We start from the raw sequence: 20,523 nt of genomic DNA, 5'->3' as shown, positions 1-20,523 counted from the left end.
TCTGTTGTCTTTAATAACCTGATGATACTGATGTTGAATTTTTGCATATGTTCCAAAAGTTGGTATATTTTAGTACTTAACCGTCATTTTTCCAGGCAAACAAAGTCATCCTTTCCGCTTCCCCATTCCTCAAATGCAAACACCTCCTCTGTTCTGTTAGAAAAGACGGTGAGCTAAATATCTTTGAGTTTGTCACATAAAACAAACAATTACTGTGGGCAAAAAAAGTAAAAACGTTTTAGGAAACTAGATGCATCGCCCAAAAAAAATCATCATATTTAATGCTTGCATTTGCCAGTGTGCAAATGTATTATAACTGACGCCATATGGATTATGTAAGACTTTAGTCTGCGCGCAGAAAAATATATGAGGCTCAAAATGAGCTTTGGTAATCGTTGTTATTGCAGATGACAGCATGAAGTCAAACCCGAGGTGCGCTGCTAGTTAACGAGGCACACAGATCTAATAACCTCTGTTAACTCATCAAAACAACAACAAAAAAAGCAGTTAGCCAACCAGACAGGGTGTAAGCATGACCGTTTAGATAACACTCAACTCGTTTTGCCTGAGGACTTTCTTTTTTTCAAAATGAAAGTTTGCAATACGGAGGTTTTTTTTCCAGCGAGTCTTCAAGAAGAATGCGTTTGAAGTCGTTCAGGAACAGGAAGTTACATTAGAGCCCATCTCAGCTGCTGCAGCTTTCCTCTGCAGGCTCAGTGAGAGGTCTCAGGCCTGACATTACAGGTCTGTGGTCAGGGATCAGGAAGCAACCTGTGACATTAACCTGTGACAGGGTTAATTTGTCACGCAGGCCAGAAGTGGAGCATCACGCATCAAGTGATCTGCTTGAAGCTCTAACATTTACAGAGGTTTATTTCCAAGTCTTCAACATCATCTTCCTTCCTTCCTTCGGAGCCAACTTCCTCTATAAATGCTGAATTTAAGTCCAGTATTCTCTCTCTTTTAGCTCCATTTTTGGCCTCCACCAGCAAAAAACAGCAAACAAGTTTATAGAGAGTAGTGAGAAACCCCAAAGTAATTAGCCGTATGACTCTAATACAGCAGATTTTTGTGACATATTACAAAAACCTTTTGGAGAGGCCTAAAAATAGTCAATCCTAAAAGAGTGTTGTGGAGCACAATAGCCCCTTTTCTTACTTTCTTTTGGCCCACAAAGGGCTTCAAGGACAGCAACATGTGTTTTCATGAGTACTCTCCTTGATATTGACTAACACCCACAATAAATTTTTATTATTTATATTTTGCTCTACCCTGTTCTCTCACAGCCAAATTGGACTCTTTTTTTTTTTGTCTCCCACAAAAATGAAAATAAGCTGCAATAAAGTGAAATCATCCTTATAATGAACTCAAAACTAAATTTTAATGAGTTTTCATGTGTAGTGAGTTGTGCACGTGTGTGGCTGCACCTCAGAAAAAGTTCTTGATGAGTGGCGTGACCAGTTTCACCCACAGTTTAACGTGGCGGTCGGGCCGCTCGAACGTAGAGGTGGACACTTCAGCGGAGCGCCGGTACAACATCTCCTGCTCCTGGGAGTTTAAAACGCAGGTGTTCGTTCAGTTACGCAGACTTACACATTCATTCATCATCATGTCTGGCTGTGGTTTGTGGAAAATAAAGAGCCGACCTCCTGCAGCTGGCTCTGCAGCTCCTCATTCTCCGTTACTATGGCAATCTGGGCCTCCAGGTCACGGTGAACCGAGCGGTAACCGAAATTAGGGGAGCCAATTAGAGTGAGGCAAGGCCGATCCTGCCCCTGGAGGTAATACCACAGACCTGTGAGAGAGGAGAAAAGGAGTGAGCCAGCGAGGAGGTAATGCTTCAGAGAGCCGTTTCCAGCAGAGATTTCTGCCGGCCTAAACCACATGCAGAAATCCCCAGAGCAGATCCAAAACCCTAAAATATGAGAGAGAGTGAGTGTGCATCCTCGTCCCGAGGCTACAACACAGTGACTGTACAAGTCCTCGTCTCTCACGCTACATACCGCTGCGACCACAAGAAGAACAGCAGAGGAGGCAGAACAGCGAGAGTAATGTGTTTTATTATTTTCATTGAGACAAATACAGCTCATCTAGACGTCCAGTCCTGGCTCAACTCGCAAAATCTCATCAGATGTTGATCCGCGAGTATTTTTTTGCATGTGAGGGGGGAAAAGAAAAAAAATTGCAATCATACTGAACAGTTGTTTCCATTTGTCAAGGGATAAATACATTTATTTTGGACATATTAGTGGAAAATAAAAGGAGAAAAACAGGCTGAATGAAGTCCAAACTCTGGCATGTTCTCATAATGCAATCAAACATTTGAGATGCACTTGATCTGTCCTTTTATAACAATGAAAAAAAAGTGGAAGGATCTCTTCAGGATGTTAAGTTTGCTCCTTTTTCGGGACTAATAAAAGTGAGGCTAACCCTTCAACTGCAGTTCCTGTCCAATTTCAGCACCGGAATGAATCCGGTTTCATGGATTTAACAGATAAATAGGGCCTGCATTGATGTACAGCCCATCTAAAAACAAATAATAATAATGATTTGAAATTCTAATATTGCGTCACTCAAGCACTAATTAGCAGATGTGTGTGTGTGAATGGCTGGATCATCTAGTTACAGATTCCTGGGAACAGCTGAATTTGGGGGAAGCTACATTACTGTCCACAAATCTCGATCCACCCTCATTTCTTGAAATGTTTCTTCCAAGGAGCCAGACTTTCTTGGGATTTTTAAAGTGCTCTTGAGCAACAGTTCTCCAGGCTCCTGAAAGCCTTTTGTTATCCCAGGAATTAAGTTAAGTCACTTAATACTGACTTATGAATCATTCAAACATAAAAAGGCAACCAAGAACAAACAATTTGGCAAAGAACCAATTAGGTTCTTTGGCTTAAGACGTTCGCACATTACTGTATAAAGTATATGTAGTTTAGTGTCGCTCACCTTTAGCGTGGAAGGTCCACTCTGGTCGGTGGTACTCATGCAGGTGTACCCTCTCCTGCTGGCCCCCCTGGCACACCTGTTTGTAAAACTGCCTGGCGATGTGAGTGTACGCTGCAGGGATTGCTCCAGCGATGCCCTTGGCCCCAAAGAACCCATTGACCTCGGGGGAGGCGGTGAGGATACGGTAACTGGCTCCAGCCTTGAGCACCAGCCGCATGTACGCCCGGGTCAGATTGAAGTAACCCGATGTGAGAAACACAGTAGACTCGGGTCCGGCATCGGTCAGCAGACGCTGGAGGGATGACGAGAGAAAGGAAGTGAAGAAAACCCCAATTTTCCTTTATTTTATTCAGCTGACTACATAGACAGTCTGTTAATGAGACGAAAACCTGGTTATCTTGTCATTTCCTTTCTTGTTTATTCTACAAACAATAATAATACAATAGTTAACTAACAGAGTCAATTCTTCAGGGAAGGCTTTCCACAAAGTTTAGGAGTTTAAGAGGTCTGACACTGACGTTGCCTCGCAGTCCCTGAAAGGTGTTCTGCCAGGGTGAGTTCAGGACTCTGGTGTGGAAGAAGTTGACTGGCCTGCACAAACTCACTGATCCATTTCTTTAATGACCTTTGGTTGGTGCACTGGTGCGCAGTCATGTTGGAACAGGAAGGCGCCATCCAACTGTTCCCACAAAATCACAGCGCCACGTTGGAATTCACTGAGCTCCTGAGAGAGACCAACTCTTCATGAACGTTTGTAGAAGCAGCCTTCATGCCTACGTGCTTGACTTCATACACCTGTGGCCATGAAAGTGACTGGAACAGCTGAATTCAATGATTTGGATGGATGAGTGAATACTTCTGGCAATAAAGATATCACGACATGAGGAGTGGCTCGAGACTTTTGCACAGTAGTGCATATTTTATTTTATAACCTACCATAAAAACTTTGTACTGAAAATATGCAAACCGCTCATCCAAACAACCTCAAATTCAACACTGCACTTTCTCAGCTTTCCATCAATACACCCATTACGCCTGAAGTGTATCGGGCTGACAGACAATGATTTCTCTAATTATTCGTAGAATGAAATTCATTTTTATTGCTGGTAATGGATTCATAATGTCAGGAACCTGATAAGAGTTTCCTTATTGTTCAGCTCTGACTTAATTATTACTTAAATTTATTGATGGCTAAATTACAGTATATTGCGCTAGCAATCATTTTATTATATTTATTCCCAGAATATGTGACTATGAAACAAATAATTATCCTTGATTTATGGTTTAGTAGTCATGTATCATTTTATTAGTCATCTGCACAAAACATGTAATGAGTGAAGGGTTCATCCACGCTCACAATGGCCCTTTGGGTGGTGTCTAAATATAATCACCGTTTACAGAAACAAGCAATGAGTCAGGTAATTACAATGACAGAAATCTGCATTTATTTATTTTATTTCAGACCACGCGATAACCAAAAATGGCTTCAATTCCTGAAGAATTGAAACCGTAAAAGGCAAAAAGTTCATTTTAACTACAGATGTACAGATCAGATGCGGTGTTGAGGCTCACCTGTGTGACCTGCTCGTCCACTCTGATGCCAAGAGGTTTCATCTGCACCAGCGGGAACACCCAGGTGTCCTCCTCCACCTCGCTCATCCCCTCATCCTCAGAGTCCTCCGACTGGTTCAGAAGCCGCTGCCTAATATGGGCCGAGTTTACAACCTCCATAATCCGCTTCCTCGCCACTGCCGAGAAGTCTTGCCGGTTGCCTAGTTGCCATAGAGATACAGTAGGAGTGAGTGTGGAGCTAGAGGACTGCAAGTGGGAGACGGGTCAGCCTGATCTCTGGGTCACAGTGTTCTCGGTCATGTGGTCGTGGTACTCATGTTGTAGGGGAATAGAGTCAGTTATACAGTGACACTGTGATACAGCAACAACCTTTCTGAATGACAATTTTTCACGAATAACATTTAAAAAATGCTTAAGGTTGGATCAGGGATATCAAACTCACTTTACATCATGGGTCACATACAGCTTTGTCTTTAAGTGGGCCAGAAAGGTGAAAATCCCTTTTCTGTCAATGTAAAGTAGTTTAACTGCACATTTAATCCCTGCGAATCCTCAATGCAAGAAAAAGAAGTGCGATATCATGAGTATGTCTGTGTAGGTTCTCAGTTATCCAGGTCATGACAGTCTAAGAAGCTTAGAAAGAAAGCGAGTGGACTTTTTAAACGTTTCATGAAGATGTTTCACCTCATATCCGAGAAGCTTCTTTGTATTTAAGCCCGAGTGGGAGTTGTCCCACAGATGGATTAAAGAAAGGAGTAAAAGCCATCTATGTCCACTGTGAACGACCATCTTTGAACAGATGAGGTGGCTTACGACAACAACTCTCTGCCACATACTTTTAAGATCCCTTCCCAGGCGCCTCAACCCCCACTCACGTCAGGTGATCTCAATAGGTCACTTTATAGGGTGAAGCAAGGCCTCACAATGGTTTCAGCTGAAACCTCTGCTAATAACAGCCCACGCTTTTTGTCACACCTTGGCTCATGTCGTGAGGCACATGATTAATAGAGGGTCATAAAAACTCCCTTAAGGGACAACTCCCACTAGGGATTAAATACCTGGGATTCTCCCGCATTTGGTTTTAGAACTGAAGAAGCTTCTCAAAGGATAGGTGAAATGTCCAGTCACTTTCTTTCTAAGCTCCTTAAATTTCAGGAGTGCATCTCAGTTTTTCTGCACGATAAAGAAGTGCTGCTGTAATTAATGAAAGAAATCTGTCAGCACGACTCTTTAGGCTTAAATTGTAAATAATAAATATTTAAAATTAGAGAAAAGGTTCTGTCAGCTCATTGCCCAGACTGAATTATAAATTTAGAAACTTTTTGTTAACTCAGAGAAAAGCTGCTATTTTATTTATTTATATATTTTACTGTGGACACTAGGGCTGTGTGATATGACCAAAATCTCATATCCCGATATAAGAATTCTATCGTCCGATAACGATATAAATCACAAAAATTTAACATTTTCTGTCAATTCTGTGAATCTCGGGCAGCTCATCTTGCGGGAAGTGACTCCAGCTACATGACGGGTAGCTGGAGTCGAGTGTTTTAACCGATGCATGAAACGATACACTTTTAGACATAAGTTGTAAAGGCCACAGTTTTCTTTGTGAGTAATTATTACACGGCGTGCTGCGGGGAAAAGCCTGTTCTAATATATAGTATATAACGATATAACAAGTACAATATAACGATATATATCGTTATATTGAACAACCCTAGTGGACACAATCTAAAAAACACATCTGTTGTTTTTGCCAGGCCAATTCTGGCCCCTGGTTTAAATAAACAGTGCGGAAGGAGTTAAAAATGATGGCTATATTCATGCTAAGTATTCAAAATCGAGTGGGCAGAGCTTCCAGCTACGCCACATTATCAGCAATCCCAACCTTTTAAAATGGATTCACAGTCATGAACGGCACAAAACATTGGAGACATCACCCATCGGTTTGTGACGATCTCTGTTTGCCAAGATTGGGGCCGAGCGTTGTTTTCCTGTAAAACCTTTCTGCAACCAAAATGATCGCCACCCAGTGATCATTTAAAAAAAAAATTCAAATTTAAGTCACTTCACTTTTCGCACTCGAAAGTCCATCTTTTATACCATTTAGGTTTCCTGCATTAAATTTACAGCACAGGCATGGAGCTCCAAACCGACATCCACCTAAAAGAACATTTAAACTCGCCTACATCTTTCCAGCTCTCTGATATGAGACACTGAAATGGATTTCATTAAAACTGAGTTAAATCACAGCACTCATTTCAGTCTCTTGCCTACAGAGTCGTTAGCTTAACGCTGACACTTTTTTAATTTTGAGGGCTGCATTCCATTTTAGGACATCAGGGGAGGACTGAGATCGTGGCCAGTTCACAGAGCAAAATGACACAACGTGTCCAAACATTGAAGCTTTGCACTTCCTCTCTAAAAGCTTGCACTGCAACCATAACACTGCAAAACCTGAGCTTTTTTAATGATCCATTTTGACCATGTTCACATTGTTCTTACGGTTTTATACTATTTTTTTTTAATTGTACTATTTGTATGATCATTTTTATTATTTTACAGGGAGATTGTTTATATCAGAGAATTTGCATATTTAATTTAGTTTATACATTTATTTATTTATTTATGTATATATTTGGGAGGTACTCAGAGTAAAGGAGCCATTTAAGGAGGCTTGAGGATCTGACTGAGATGCCTCTTGGACAAGGTGTCCTAAGCATGTCCCCGGAAGGCCCCAGGGTAGACCTGGGACATATTGGAGAGGTTATGCCTGTCGGCTGGCCTGGGAACTCCTCTGAGTTCCCCTGGATGAGCTGGAGGAGGTCTCGAGGTCTTTGCTTAGGCTGCTACTCCCCTGAGGCAGATAGAAAAAGGATGGATGTATGGCTGCACCTCGCAGAAAAAGTTGCTAAAAGTCACAGGCACACAGCTGTCACTGAAGAAGAACCTGCTATTTAAAACCATTTATGGGCAGCCAATCAGAAGAGAGCTTGTTTCAGATAGAGGATGAACTGAGGGGCAGCACTCAGTGTGAGTATTTTGAACTGTGAATCATGCAAAGTTACTCTAGTACAAGGATACAATTATGGAGCAGGAAATTAATGTAATAGGCCCCCTTTTTGGAGTTCCTTATATCAACAACCACACTCGTGTGAACACATTAGCTGGAAAGCTCCTGCAGTCTGTTTGTGCCATTCCTCTGATAACACCAAATGCATGTTGCTCATCCTTGTGTTAGGACAGATGACCCTACAGGTGAGCAACCTGCATGACGTGAGCCTTTAAACAGTCTTTAAATCATCAGTTATCACCTTCTGCCTGCAGACAAACGCACTTTTTCTTTTAACGCCATTCTTACGATCAATAACAAATCTCATCAGTCATCTTCACAAATGTCTTTCACTAGAATTTCTCCAGTGTCTGTGTGTGTGTGCGCGCGCACGTGCATGTTTGTGAATTAATTATGTGTGTGTATCAGTTCCCATTTCATATCTTCTTCCAGCAACACTGTGACATCACAACTCTATTCCTGGTGTTCGTTTCCATGGCGGTCCAGTCCTGCAGACATGATGTCATTCATCCCTCAAACGAACATCCTGGCAGCCTGCACTCCAGTTACGGACACACTGTACAAATATGTGTGCGTGTGCGTGTGGACAAAACCCTGACAGTTTCACATCCGGCTCCATGGCTAGCCAACCGCAAGAGCTCGCTCTACATCTTCCTCACTGTACTCTCACAGAGCTCTCCTCCCTGGCCTGCATCTGGCTTGTCTAAGCTTTCAAGCTCCATTAGCAAACTCCTGGAGTTGAAAACAGGCTGCAAGTGAGCATGGAGTGTCACATGCTGTCAAAACATGCTGAGGGTAAACATCTGTCTCTGTGCACAGGCCAGGGATACAGGAGTGTTCGGTTTCTACCTTTGTACGGGTGCACCATGTCCTCGAGCATGGTCACCGAGTCGTCGGGCTGGAGCTGCAGGGAGACGTCTCCCACGGCCTCCACCAGGTCGGAGAAGAAGTCGGCAACCTCCCTGCAGTTCTCCAGCAGCACGTACCGGTCCTGTCTGTTGGTGAAGTACGAGTCGCTCAGGTTGGCCCTGAAACACAAGATCCGGGAAAAGTAAGAGTAGAGGAGGAGGAATAAGGAAGCTAGTGCAGGGGTGGGGGATCTTATTGAAATGTCGTCATATGAATATTTTTCTGAAACTGTGTTTATTCAAGAGGAAGGGTGGTGCCATTCAAGTGAAATCAACATATCAATTATCATGTACTCACGAAAGGAAACTGAGACAAAAGCCTCTAAAGCTGCGTATTCTTCTTAGCTTTAACTTTTTTAAAAAGAGGTGGCAGACACAGCCTTAACGGGGGATCCAATTCATTTCATATGATACCCAATTCAAAATAATCCTCGATTATTCTGTACCAGGCTTTGGAGCAGCCAATCACAAAGCCATTTTAGCCCTCTCCACCCATGCCTTTAGCCAACAGTTTGTAAGTTGAGCTGAGTCACACAGCTGCTTATTCACAACATCTCCCGGTTCTGATTAAAGGATGCAACATTACCGGTGCGGCTTTATGAGTTATTAACACAGGATTAACTGTGACAGCCCAACATGTCGTTAATCTTCAGTAAAAGTTTTTCGTGGGCCCAACTTAACCTGCAGGAGCATCTTGTGGAACATGCTTTGCTGCCAAGGAGGAAATGAACAGACCGCGTGTTAGAATGAACACAAAGCATGTCACGACTTCTTTAATGCACCAACACTGGCGCAGTGCCAACGTCCTCCATAAATTTATTGGAAATTTTCTGCATAGTTATTGTGAAATGGGAAACACATCTTCCTATTTCCAGTAAAACTTTAGGGACTCTGAACAAGATCACACACGACAGACAGGAGATAGGAGAAGGGCAGGTTCAAATATATGAAACTGCCAAAACGTCTTATATCCCATCAATATGAGGTGCCTAGAAAGAGACAGGCCCTCGGGGTCAAGACTCGTCAGAGACTAATACTTGGAAACATTCCTCAGGATTTAAGTGGAAATATCTTCAAAGGTCATCATCATGAAATATCTTCAAAGGGGCAAGGATTCTTGTTTTAAAGAAGTGAGAAACTTCTATCAGAAATAAATGCCAAACACCTCGAAATGCGTCTGAAATCAACAGGTTATAACGACTTAAATTATTTAAAAGAAAAAAAAAAAAGAAGAAAAAAAAAAAAAAAAAGACCTGCATCAAGATTCACCTGCGTGGTAACAAAACGCAACAGTCGCAGCTGTAAATATGTTTTAGTCGGTTTACATGGTGGAAGTAAAGAACGGCACTTTGCGTATCCTTTATTTGTTTTAATGTTATGTTTCCAAAGTCCCAGCGATGTTGATTCTCCATTTCACAGCCGTAAGTTGCATCTGCATGTACTGAAACATGACTACATTACAAACTTATCCTGACAGAGTGCATCCCAGACAAAAGATGAGCCTTGGTAACAAAACGTAGCTATAAAGGAGCCCTGTCATATGCAGCTACTTGTCTTGTTTAGCCAACGTTAAACTGGTGCAGCAGATTATAAAGCTAAGACATCTGTGTTAACCCACACACACGATTCATTTTTGTACTTAACAACAACAAAAAATGAGTGCACTGTACATACAGCACTGTGCAAAGGCTTTAGGCCACCACCCATTTCTTTATATTTTAATAGGAAAACAGCAGAGTGATTTAGTAAAATATACATGGAGGTATAATATATAAGGCAACAATTCAGTTTGTACCATTGTAACGAGCTTAAAAGTCAGTACCTGTCACCCTCTGTTCATCTTTGGCTTTTTCCTTGATTCAGCTTAAAAAAAAAAATATTGGAGCAATTATGGGTTTTTTGAGTTTTTTTGCAAACAGGCTGCTAGTAACCAAGTGCTTAAATATACAATTTAAAATTTGTTCTTTGCTGTGGTTATGTTTAGACAAAACTGGTTCCGCTCTGTTGAGCAAGGGCCTTGTTTATCCTTGAAAGACTAACAGGATCGGTGTGAAATGTCTTAACAAACAAAAACAAAGTTCAGTTATTGTTATTCTATCTGTCTAAAGTATGTAACTGACTTAATTTTCCTGGAATGACTTAAGTGAAGGTAGTAAGGCACTGACAGGCAGTGCGCCAAACCAACACGTCTTGCTTTCCAGTCATAATTGGCAAACAGTCACAGTTGCTGTTGGTAACTAAAAGGAAACTAAAAATTAAACCGGGGTTAAAAAAAATGACTCAGTTGAAACAAAAACATGTTTTTTTATTAAATTGTCTGCTTTTAACATATGCCCGTAGTTACACATTTAGTGTGAGGAGGCTTTGGCGCAGACACTGGGAGGTCATGACTGTGAGTCAACTCCCAGCAAGTATGTTCTCTAGCACTGATTCTGATATTATTATTGACCTCACCAAATGCGTATTAAAACCCCTACTTTAGTTTTTTAATCTAGTTTTTACTTACTAAGAAAAACTAAACTAAAGGAAAGGAAAATAATAGTAAAAAAATTCCAAAGTATTGCAACCCTGCATATTAATACATTAGTTAACATTATACGGCTGTGTTTACAATGATGCACAAAGGAGGACAACATTGGATTTTTTAGAACAAAGGGCATCAGGACCCCTTGCTCTCCCTGCTCCTCCTGCACACTAATGCATTACCGTTTTGAGGGTATCATCAAAGTAACTGTAATATTTTCACCAATTTGGCAGAATAAGGTCAGCATGCCATTTTATGTTCTGAAGAGAAATGGACTGGAAACCACAGCAGCACTGTGCCCACTGGCTGTGGAGCAGCTCCCACTGAGCTCCGTTTTCCCCGAATACTGCACGTCAAAACAAGCACTGAAAACATTTTTAAGCTAATCCAGTAAGCACCTGCAGCTTGTGAAAACAGACAGTTGCCTGGAGGTGGGACAACTTTATTTTAAACTTCACTCTGAATTCAAACAAACACACAGGGAGTGTGGAAAAAGGTCATACTGGCACCAACATACCCACTGATGATGATGCTGTCATCAAACAGGTAGACTTTGATGTGCTGGACTCCGATGGTCTCGTTGAAGCGCTGGGGGACTAGCAAGCGCAGCAGCCCCCTCAAATCTGGAGTGTGGTACAGAGATACCCTCATCTGAGATGTGAAGCGCTGCAGCAGAGGTAGCAGCATGGTCCTTGAGTTAATCTTTCCTGCACGTGAAACACAAGTCACACAAATACAATCAGGATGATGAGCGGGGAGTTCTGTGCTAACCAAGTGCAGGAAACCGCTAACAACCTCGTGATCCGCGTGTGTAGTCAAGCAATACGGAGACTTTCAGGTCTGGAGACTGGCTGTTGTCCTGGGAACATTGGAGGGCTTCCTCCATACAGTCCACCTTTAAAAAAAACAAAAACAAACACACACACACACACACACACACACACAAACCCCAATTAAAAGAATTCTGCATCAACTTAGCATGTAATTCCTTTAAGAAAGAGTTTAACATGTGATCGAGGGCTGCACAGAAAAACCCAGACTTCCCTAGGGACTGCCATGTGTCAGTTGCATGCGGTAGTTGATTCTGATTACTGTTATTTTTAGTGGTGGTTTACGGTTTCTAATCTTTAGTGAGTGTGCATTTCTCCACACTTGCTACATTTGTCTGTGTCAGGAAAGTTTTGACTACAACAGAAGCGTTGTGCTGTGACCCACACTTTTAGAACAGATGCTGTAAGGCACAGAAAATTGTTCTCCAGGGTGACTTGGTTATTGTGGCAGACACTTCAGTCAGAGACTTGAGTAATGTGCGTTTCAGTAATTCGCTGACGAAGCCTCGAGCTACTACCCTTAAAGTGTGGGATTAAGAGCGATAAGCCCATTTCCATCTAACTCAACACCTACAGAATTTTGCAAGCTTCCCATCTGCCGCTGTATTCACACAAATTACGGGAATAGTGGGAAAGTCCTCCCTGAGAAGATGTGATGATAATAAACAGGTTCACCACAGTGTGTCTTTTGTCCCGTTTCCCTCCCCTCACCCCCAACCATCACAGCAGATGGTTGTTCCTCCCCGAGCCTGGTCCTGCTGCAGACTTCTTCCTGTTAAAAGGAAGTTTTTCCTTCCCACTGTTGCCAAGTGCTTGCTCATAGGGGGCTGTCTGATTCTTGGGGTTTACTCTGTATTATTGTAGTGTCTTTACCGTACAATATAAATAAAACTGAATCACATTTTGATTGTAAATGGATTATCTTTGGATTTGCAGCTGTTTGACAGATGAAATAAGATGTTTAAGGTGTGCCTTCTTACCCAGATCTCCCATGAAAAAGATTTAAATTTAACCTCTTAGGACCTGGCATCTACATATGTGGACATCACATTTTGGGTTGTCTTGACCACAATACAAAATTTTGCTCTACAAGGGCCTGATATCCTCTTCTCAGAAACTACATAAAGGTAAAAAGATAATCCTTTGTTTTTACATTTATCAGGTCCCAATCAGCCCAAATAGCGAAGAGAAATTAAAAATGCATGCCATGAAAGCGTTTGGGTCTCAGGAGGTTAAGGAAATTTTCTGGTTAAATATATAAAACAGCCATTTTATGCAGTTCTCGAAACATCAGAAAATATTTTAACCTACTGTAAAGTCACAGAAAAAAAGAAAAAGAAAAAGGTATTCATTATGTGCCATTTACAACATTATTTTTTCCCTGGTTCAAGTTAACACTACAGGACAGGCACTAATCGAAAGTTTGACTTTTATTTAACAATGTTAAGAAATGAGGGAAGCTTTAATGTGGCTCAAAACAGTGTAACCTCTCATCATCTCTCTCATGCTGAGAGTATTTGATATGGGAAAAACCAGCTACCACAAAGAAAGGGAAATACAGCCACAATAACGACAGATTACTTACAGAGTGAAGACATTGGAAGGTGATTCTAAACACCTTTGCTGTGCAAAAAAGAAAAAAAAACAACAACAACAAAAACCACTATGAGCAAGCACTTAGTGAGAGTGGGAAGGAAAAACTCCCTGTTAACAGGAAGTAACCTCCAGCACAACCAGGCTCTGAGAGGGGCGGACATCTGGCATGATAGGTTAGAGTGAGTGTAAGAAAACTGCACAGAAAACAGTTTAATCATTAGTAAAGATTAAAGTTTATTTCTCTATTTTTTTTCTAGGATAACGGGAAATGTGCAAAATGAAAATGAAACGTCCAAACATACATGGAAGCATATAAGCCAAAAATAAATAAATAAAGGTTTGTACAATATTTGGTATGACCACCTTTATTCTTCAAAACAATGTGAACTTTATTAGTTAAGCTTTCCTTTAATTTCTTTAAGTGTTCTTCTGGAATAGTTTTCTAGTCATCTTGAAGGGCATTTAAAGCTCTTATTTTTTTCTCCTCCCTGTGTTCTCATCCTTTTTTAATGTCATTTCCAGTGAAAGTTCCAAGATGGAGACACAGTACAAGGAAACGGGTGAATGACAATTGATTAATTCTCAGTATTTATCAAACATCAGCTCCGTTTTATTGTCCGCTTACTGAGCGTGGGAAAAAATGACTCACCCCGGCACACAAAGAGGAAACGGCTGCTCGACAGAGGATGCCACTGGTGGCGAGCGAAGTCTTTTTTGTGGCCTGCTTGGTATTTGGATCCCTACTGATATGAAACAAGCGCTGTTTTACTTCTGCTAAATTGTGCATCTGGTGCCCAAATACATTCACAATGCGTCACCCCGCAGTGTCTGTTTACATGCCAGTAAAACATTTCGCCTTTCCAGTAGAGAGCTCTTTAGGGACCACCAACACTTCCAGCTCTGGAAGTTCCTTGAGGCGTAAATCTGACAATGAGTGGGAGCTCTAAGGAAAAAACTGTTTATTTCTGTGAAGCTGAGAACCAGCATTTTGTTATCATTCTCTGCAAGACTGCCTCAAACGCCTAATACTATTAAATGTAGATTTAAAAACAAAAACAAAGAGTCCTCTATTGCGGTCAATCTTAAGCAGGCACACTTAGCCCAGGCCTGCAGACACACACCATGGAGGAGATGTTGCTCCTTTTATGTTTTTTAAGTTAACCTTAAGTTTTGTGCATGTTTCGCACAGGAAACAATTCAACCTGACAGATAAAGGAGGGGCAGCAGAGAGATTGGGGGGGGGGGGGGGGTCTCATGAGGAAATTAAAAACCTAGAAGCTTTACTGCATTTGATGACACCTGGAAAAATTTTATCTTTATGATTTGAAGACTTTTAAGAGCTAAAGGTTCCTTAAGCTTAATCCAAAATGTGCATTTTTAACATCGACTTCTGTCACAGAGGAAACCATGGCCAGGAAATAAAATAAAAAAGGAGAGTTTTTATATGTTAACAGTTGTGTTGACCAACCAGCTATCCCTCATAGTGTTATTCAGTGACCCAAAATGCACTTTTTCAAGTTTTCTCTTGTGAAAACAGATAAAATATTCAGGATACTAAAGATTGCTTCTGTTACTCTACTTCATAGACATTAAATTGCTCTATTTCTGCTGTTTAAACTTTGATATATGCCATGAAACTGATGCTCAAAGTTGGCTGCAAAAAACGTAAAAACCTGTGTTGAACAGAAACTTCTAGCTTTAGGTTGCGACACCTGGATTTGCTGTCCTTTGAGGGGCCTATAACTCGCATTGCTTCATTAAACATAATAAAATTACTGCATATTACATAAATCTGCAGATTCTGATGGGTGTCAGGTGGGGCACGCATTGATTTTTGATGGAGTAATCTATCTGTAGGCTACCGTAGCTCTATATTCGGACAAATAACCAAGATTCGTCTTTATCAATTTGTTTGCTGTCGGTTTCCAAACCACTAGATGTGATTTTCTGCATTAAAACTGTACTAATTCATATTCTATGGGATCTGGGGGATACTGGGCTAATTTTACTAGTAGGTTAAAGCTACTTGAACACAACCAAACCACTGGGAAACAAGTTCTCTGTAGTGATGAATCATGCTTCCCCATGTGGGAGTTCTGGCAGCTTGGCCAACGGTACTTGTCTGACTGCTTTGTGCACAATGTAACGTTTGGTGGAGCGGGGATCATACTGAAGACCAGCACTGGTCTGGCTGTTAGCATTGACTGTAAGAGGGTTCTGGATTCAAACCTGCCTGTGTGGCACTATGTTCTTTGCTTGTGTGTGTGTGTGGTTGTCGTCTGCCTAAGTTGTGCCCTGTTTTTTCCCCTATGACAGGGGACCCTGTATTATTTATATCTGTTTACTAGTTTGCCATCCTCTTGTCCAATGCTTGACTCTTTAATGCCTCCTATAAACAAAAAGAATAACGGGAAAGCTTATCTGCAAGTGCAAATGCATGAAGCAAAATACTCTAGCCTAAAATCTACAACTATAAGCACGCTGCATAACTTTTGCATATAGCACATTCAAGATAAACATGCCTTGCCCTCAAATATCAGATTGTTCCCACTGGCTGCACCACAACTTAAGTAAATATGCTCTCCAGGCGTGACCGAATACCATCTAGTCTGTGCCGAGCCTGGGATCAGGGCTGCGTTGGTGTATCTAGGCTTTACGTTGAAACTGCACCTGATATTTGCATTCCTTTGTCTAAACCAAAGAACAGACTCACATTTTTGCACTGCATGCACTTCAGTTCATCGAGTCCAATTTCAAGCAAACCCAGGCTTGAAAATAAAATCGTATTGACTCACATTTCTAGTAATCCATCATCCTGTGAGGTTACAGAGTTTGGCAGCACTCACAGCTGATCCCAATGCTTTTAACTGTAATTAAGCATGCTGGCTTGTCTGTGCCTTTTTGCTGTATTTCACCCTCTCCACTGCTGCTTGTACCAGATTGAAAAAACATGAAAAAACGCCAAATACGAGCATCATTCCAGACTGTGGTTTGCTTTGGGTTAATGTTGTTATGCTAGGCTTTTCAAGCATGAAGCACAGCAGGCTGTCACATGCCAATGCTGGTCTCCTTATACCCATAAACCCTTGCATTTTGGGGTCATTCCTTGTAGTTGGTCTGGAGTACATTTTCATTCTGAACAAACCACGCAGTGGGCGTCCTGGAAGAGAAGTCTGACTCATACTTTCTGGCATCTCTGGCCAGTAATGGTATTGTTCTCACCTGCCCAGAACTAAATTCTCTAGTGTTGTGAAAACATAGAGACACACACGCACATGCTTGCGTAAATGCCACTTTTCTCACCAGCTCCTGCTCCAGCTGACCGGTTCCCAGATAGAGGGAGGCCATCACCACCCGCCTCTGTGCAGTCTTGATGCGAGCCTACGGTAAAAGGAGAGAAAAAAAAATACAAATAAGGAATCCCAACAGTGAATGTGAGTGTAAGTCTATGTGGGCGGGAGCTGATACTAGGAAATGATAACGTATTCACGGGAGTTACATTTCCTGTAGCCACATGCAGGCACCTGGCCTGGGGCACAAGGAAAGAAAGCAGTTGTAGTGCAATCATGAGACTGACAAATAAGAAAAGGAAACAGTGTTTATGGTGGAAAAAAAAAAAAAAATCTCCCAACTGTCAGTAATTTTAAAAAAAGAAAAGAAAAAAAACAAAACATAAGGAATTTCATGTTTTACATTTTAGTGACATTATGAAATCATTTATAGTGCTGATGGACTGGTATTTACACACACACACACACACACACACACACACACACACACACACACTGCAGGGTTATCCTAAAGACTGAAGGATGCTGTATTGGGCTGAGATCAGGTGACTGATGGGGCCATGGAAGAATATCTAATTTCTTTGCTTTTTTGAGCACAGAATTTAGTCCAATACACCTCATTCATCCTGGTAAGTGGCCTGGTTCTACTGGAAGTCACTGGAAACATGACTATGGCAAAGTATGAATACCTTTTCCTTTCGTACTTTACTCTTCTCATCTTTCTACTATAAGTTTATCTGGGCCTCATCTGTCCAAAGGATGTCTTTCCCAGAACAGGGCAGGCTCCTTCTGATGATTTCTGGTAAAGCCTAATCTGGGATTCCTGTTCTTGAATGCAATCAGTGGTGCGCATCTTTTTTGTAAGCCCTTTGTATTTACATTCACAAAACATCTCTTGACTCTGGCCACCTCCACAACTCGACTGACTTGAGAAGATGTTGTGAGGAAAAAAAATACTTTAATTTCTAAACAATAAAAACAACCCTTGAAGTAAAGCTGAAAGCCTGCGCTTGAATCTCATCTTGACTGTTTCTTAAAATCAGCTGTGGTGGTGTACGGAGGCAAAAACTTCAAAAACTGTATCATTGTTCAAAAACCAAAGGAGCCATCTGTGTATAAACTACCTGTTCATCACTAAATGGCAGACTCACACACTTAGTGACTACCTGCTGAACACAGTGAGCCACTAGACAGCTACAGGATCAACTTTTTCCCCCTCAGAGGCCATTAAGAGACCAAAACCAGTGAGAATATCGGGAATCTAAACATCAGCTGTCCAGAAAAACAACCCAAAATGGAAATGGAGTAGCATTTATACAGCAGTCTTCTAGTCTTACTGACCACTCAGAGCACTTAACCATACATCCATACAGTGCTATACCCCTTATTCTTTACCACCATTTTTCTAGCTCCAAGCACCAAATAACCTAATATGCATCTCTCTGCACTGAAGGAGGAAGCCAGAAAACCTGTGAGAACCCATAAAGGCAGAACATACAAACTCCACACAGACTCCTACCTGCCATGAGGCGACAGGGCTAACTGGGCTGCACCAACACGCTGCCTGAAATGAGTAATTATGCTGATCTATAACTCCTGGTTAAGTAAACAAATAATATCACATAAGTTAAGGAGTCACAAATCATTTATCCTTTCCCTGAGTGGGAATAACGTTTTCAGGGAATTCAAAGAACTTAAAATAAAAAAATCCTCCTTCAAGTTATCATCTAGTTAGATTCCCATATAAAAGGGTTATGAGAAGATTTAAAAAAAAACAAAAAAACAATGATAAATGTTAAGTTTGATTTTCTCAAACCCAGAATGATACCCTAAAATTCAAAAGAATCATTTACATTTTTGTAAGACACAAAAATTGTAAAACTAACATTTATTTGGTTTTGCTTAAAAATATATTTTTTTAAATGTCAGATTTTAAAACAGGTATGATTTCTTTAAAAGGTAGACTAAACCGTAATTAAAAACAAAATTCCTTTTACCGTCTGTGGAGATTATTATTAACACTCAGGGCAGAAGAAATACCACGATGTTTTACAATTTGTGGGAAGTGTCCCTTTAAAGCACGCACATCTTAGTGAATAACAAAAAAAATCCTTAAATATTTCTGCACCTTAATGCAGCAAGATTTTCTTGCTTGTTTAAATACCAGTTAGACAACCACAAAAGTTCCTCTTTCTTTTGGCTTCTCATGCCACAAAGGTTGCGACTTGATCATTCAACTACAAGTGATAAAAACAGTCTTCTGACCGTAAGTGACGAAACCGGAAAGAGTAGATTTTGTGCCAGAGGTGATCTAAAAATACTTTCAGGTGAAACCTTCCCAGCAATGAGGAAAAGTCAACATAATCACACCCATTCAACACATTCCGGTAACAGCCTTTTAACATCAATAGTTTTTCTTATGCAAATATGACACGTTTGACCATTAAAATGCTTTATATTTCATGCACCGTTTTCAAACCTTCTAATATACATTTATATTTATAGAAGCACTGTGATTGCATCTGAGCTCCAAGTGATAATAAAATGAAACAGAAATTCTTCCTAAGTAGAATTAAGAGCCAATTTCTTGCATATAACAAATCTCTTATTGTTCAAGTCTAACTGTGGATTTGCATGAAGGAGGATCCTGCCTGAAAGTCACATGGGTGATGTGTAACTTGGAAGAAAATCATGTGTTTTTGTTCTTTGAAGCTTTAAATGCCCCCTTGTTCTAAGAAATATGAAAGGACTTCAATGTGGTGGCGTAGTTATTTCATTAAAAAAAAAAAACATCTTTTTAATAGTTGAGCTTTATTTTGATGCGTTTACTCACTGTGACTCTGCACACAGTGTTTCAGTTTTGGTTTATCTATTTACTACACTGTAAAAGTCAGACTTTCTTTCAGGATTATCCTATCAGAAATACAGAAATGTCAGCATTTTAAAAGGTGTTTCAGTTATTTTATTTCATTATTTAAGAGACTGAGGCATTTAAATTTATCATTCCTCATCCACCATCGGGTAAATAATAGTCTGCAACTATCATCGAAATCTCTGCACATTTTCTTCAAAGCAGTTCCCCCTCTAAACTGTCTCAACTAAGAGCAAAGTAAACTATACTTACTGGGATGTTACCAAATACTATATAGTACAGACTGTAGCCACTGTGATGTCACCCATCGATTTGTAAAATCCTGTTTTGAAACTACAACTTCGCCATTGTGGTTGTCGCCGAGTTTGATTTTACAAGATGGAACTGGGCATCTGGAACACGAGTACCAAGTTATCAGTTAACGTGCAAGAACCGCCACCAATGCTGTTTGCTTAAGCAAACGGGATCCATAAATTGAATAGTTGCACATAACAAATACATAAACCGGATAATCAGTGCTAAGTAACAAGCACAATCTAACTCACTAAAACTGAAGTACAGACTTTGAAAGTGCTGTTAGTAAACTTCTCTGCACAGTAATCTATATTTCTTAGGGGTGCAACGATATCGATATTGAACCGTTTGATACAGTGCTTTCGGTTCGGTACGCATATGTATCAAACAATACAAAATTTTTAATTTATTTTATCAACTTTTCTTCTGACGATGCTGTCTGTGTTGACAGCTCAGTGGATCTGCGTTCGACTACTCCGCCTAAGCTGCACTGTCGAGCGCAGCGCAAGCTAGCAAGACAGAAGCTAAGCTTGTTGCAACATGGCAAATTGAATCTCCCCCACCCTCATTCAGATCTAGTCTTTGGAACTATTTTAGTCTTCATGTGACGTA

General features: G+C 40.8%; 1 protein-coding gene across 2 annotated transcripts in view; it reads right to left on the bottom strand.

The window, feature by feature from the left end:
* The window catches only part of pgs1 (phosphatidylglycerophosphate synthase 1), a 45,793-nt gene that overhangs the window by 6,702 nt on the left and 18,568 nt on the right, over positions 1-20,523 (bottom strand). For both annotated transcript variants that reach the window (XR_191332.3, XM_004556627.3), the window contains exons 3-10: positions 16,759-16,836; positions 11,825-11,924; positions 11,547-11,736; positions 8,447-8,625; positions 4,522-4,721; positions 2,950-3,241; positions 1,647-1,795; positions 1,428-1,548 (exon numbers count right to left, since the gene is read on the bottom strand). Coding sequence is in view for 1 of the 2 variants with exons in the window: in XM_004556627.3 (XP_004556684.1) it covers positions 1,429-1,548; positions 1,647-1,795; positions 2,950-3,241; positions 4,522-4,721; positions 8,447-8,625; positions 11,547-11,736; positions 11,825-11,924; positions 16,759-16,836 (1,308 nt within the window). In the remaining variant the exon portion in view is untranslated. The remainder of the gene's footprint in view (positions 1-1,427; positions 1,549-1,646; positions 1,796-2,949; positions 3,242-4,521; positions 4,722-8,446; positions 8,626-11,546; positions 11,737-11,824; positions 11,925-16,758; positions 16,837-20,523) is intronic.

This window comes from Maylandia zebra, linkage group LG8 (genome assembly GCF_041146795.1).
Source record: "Maylandia zebra isolate NMK-2024a linkage group LG8, Mzebra_GT3a, whole genome shotgun sequence".
Lineage (NCBI taxonomy): Eukaryota > Metazoa > Chordata > Actinopteri > Cichliformes > Cichlidae > Maylandia > Maylandia zebra.
Note: the sequence above shows the minus strand (reverse complement) of the source record. Positions and strands in the feature narration are given on the sequence as shown.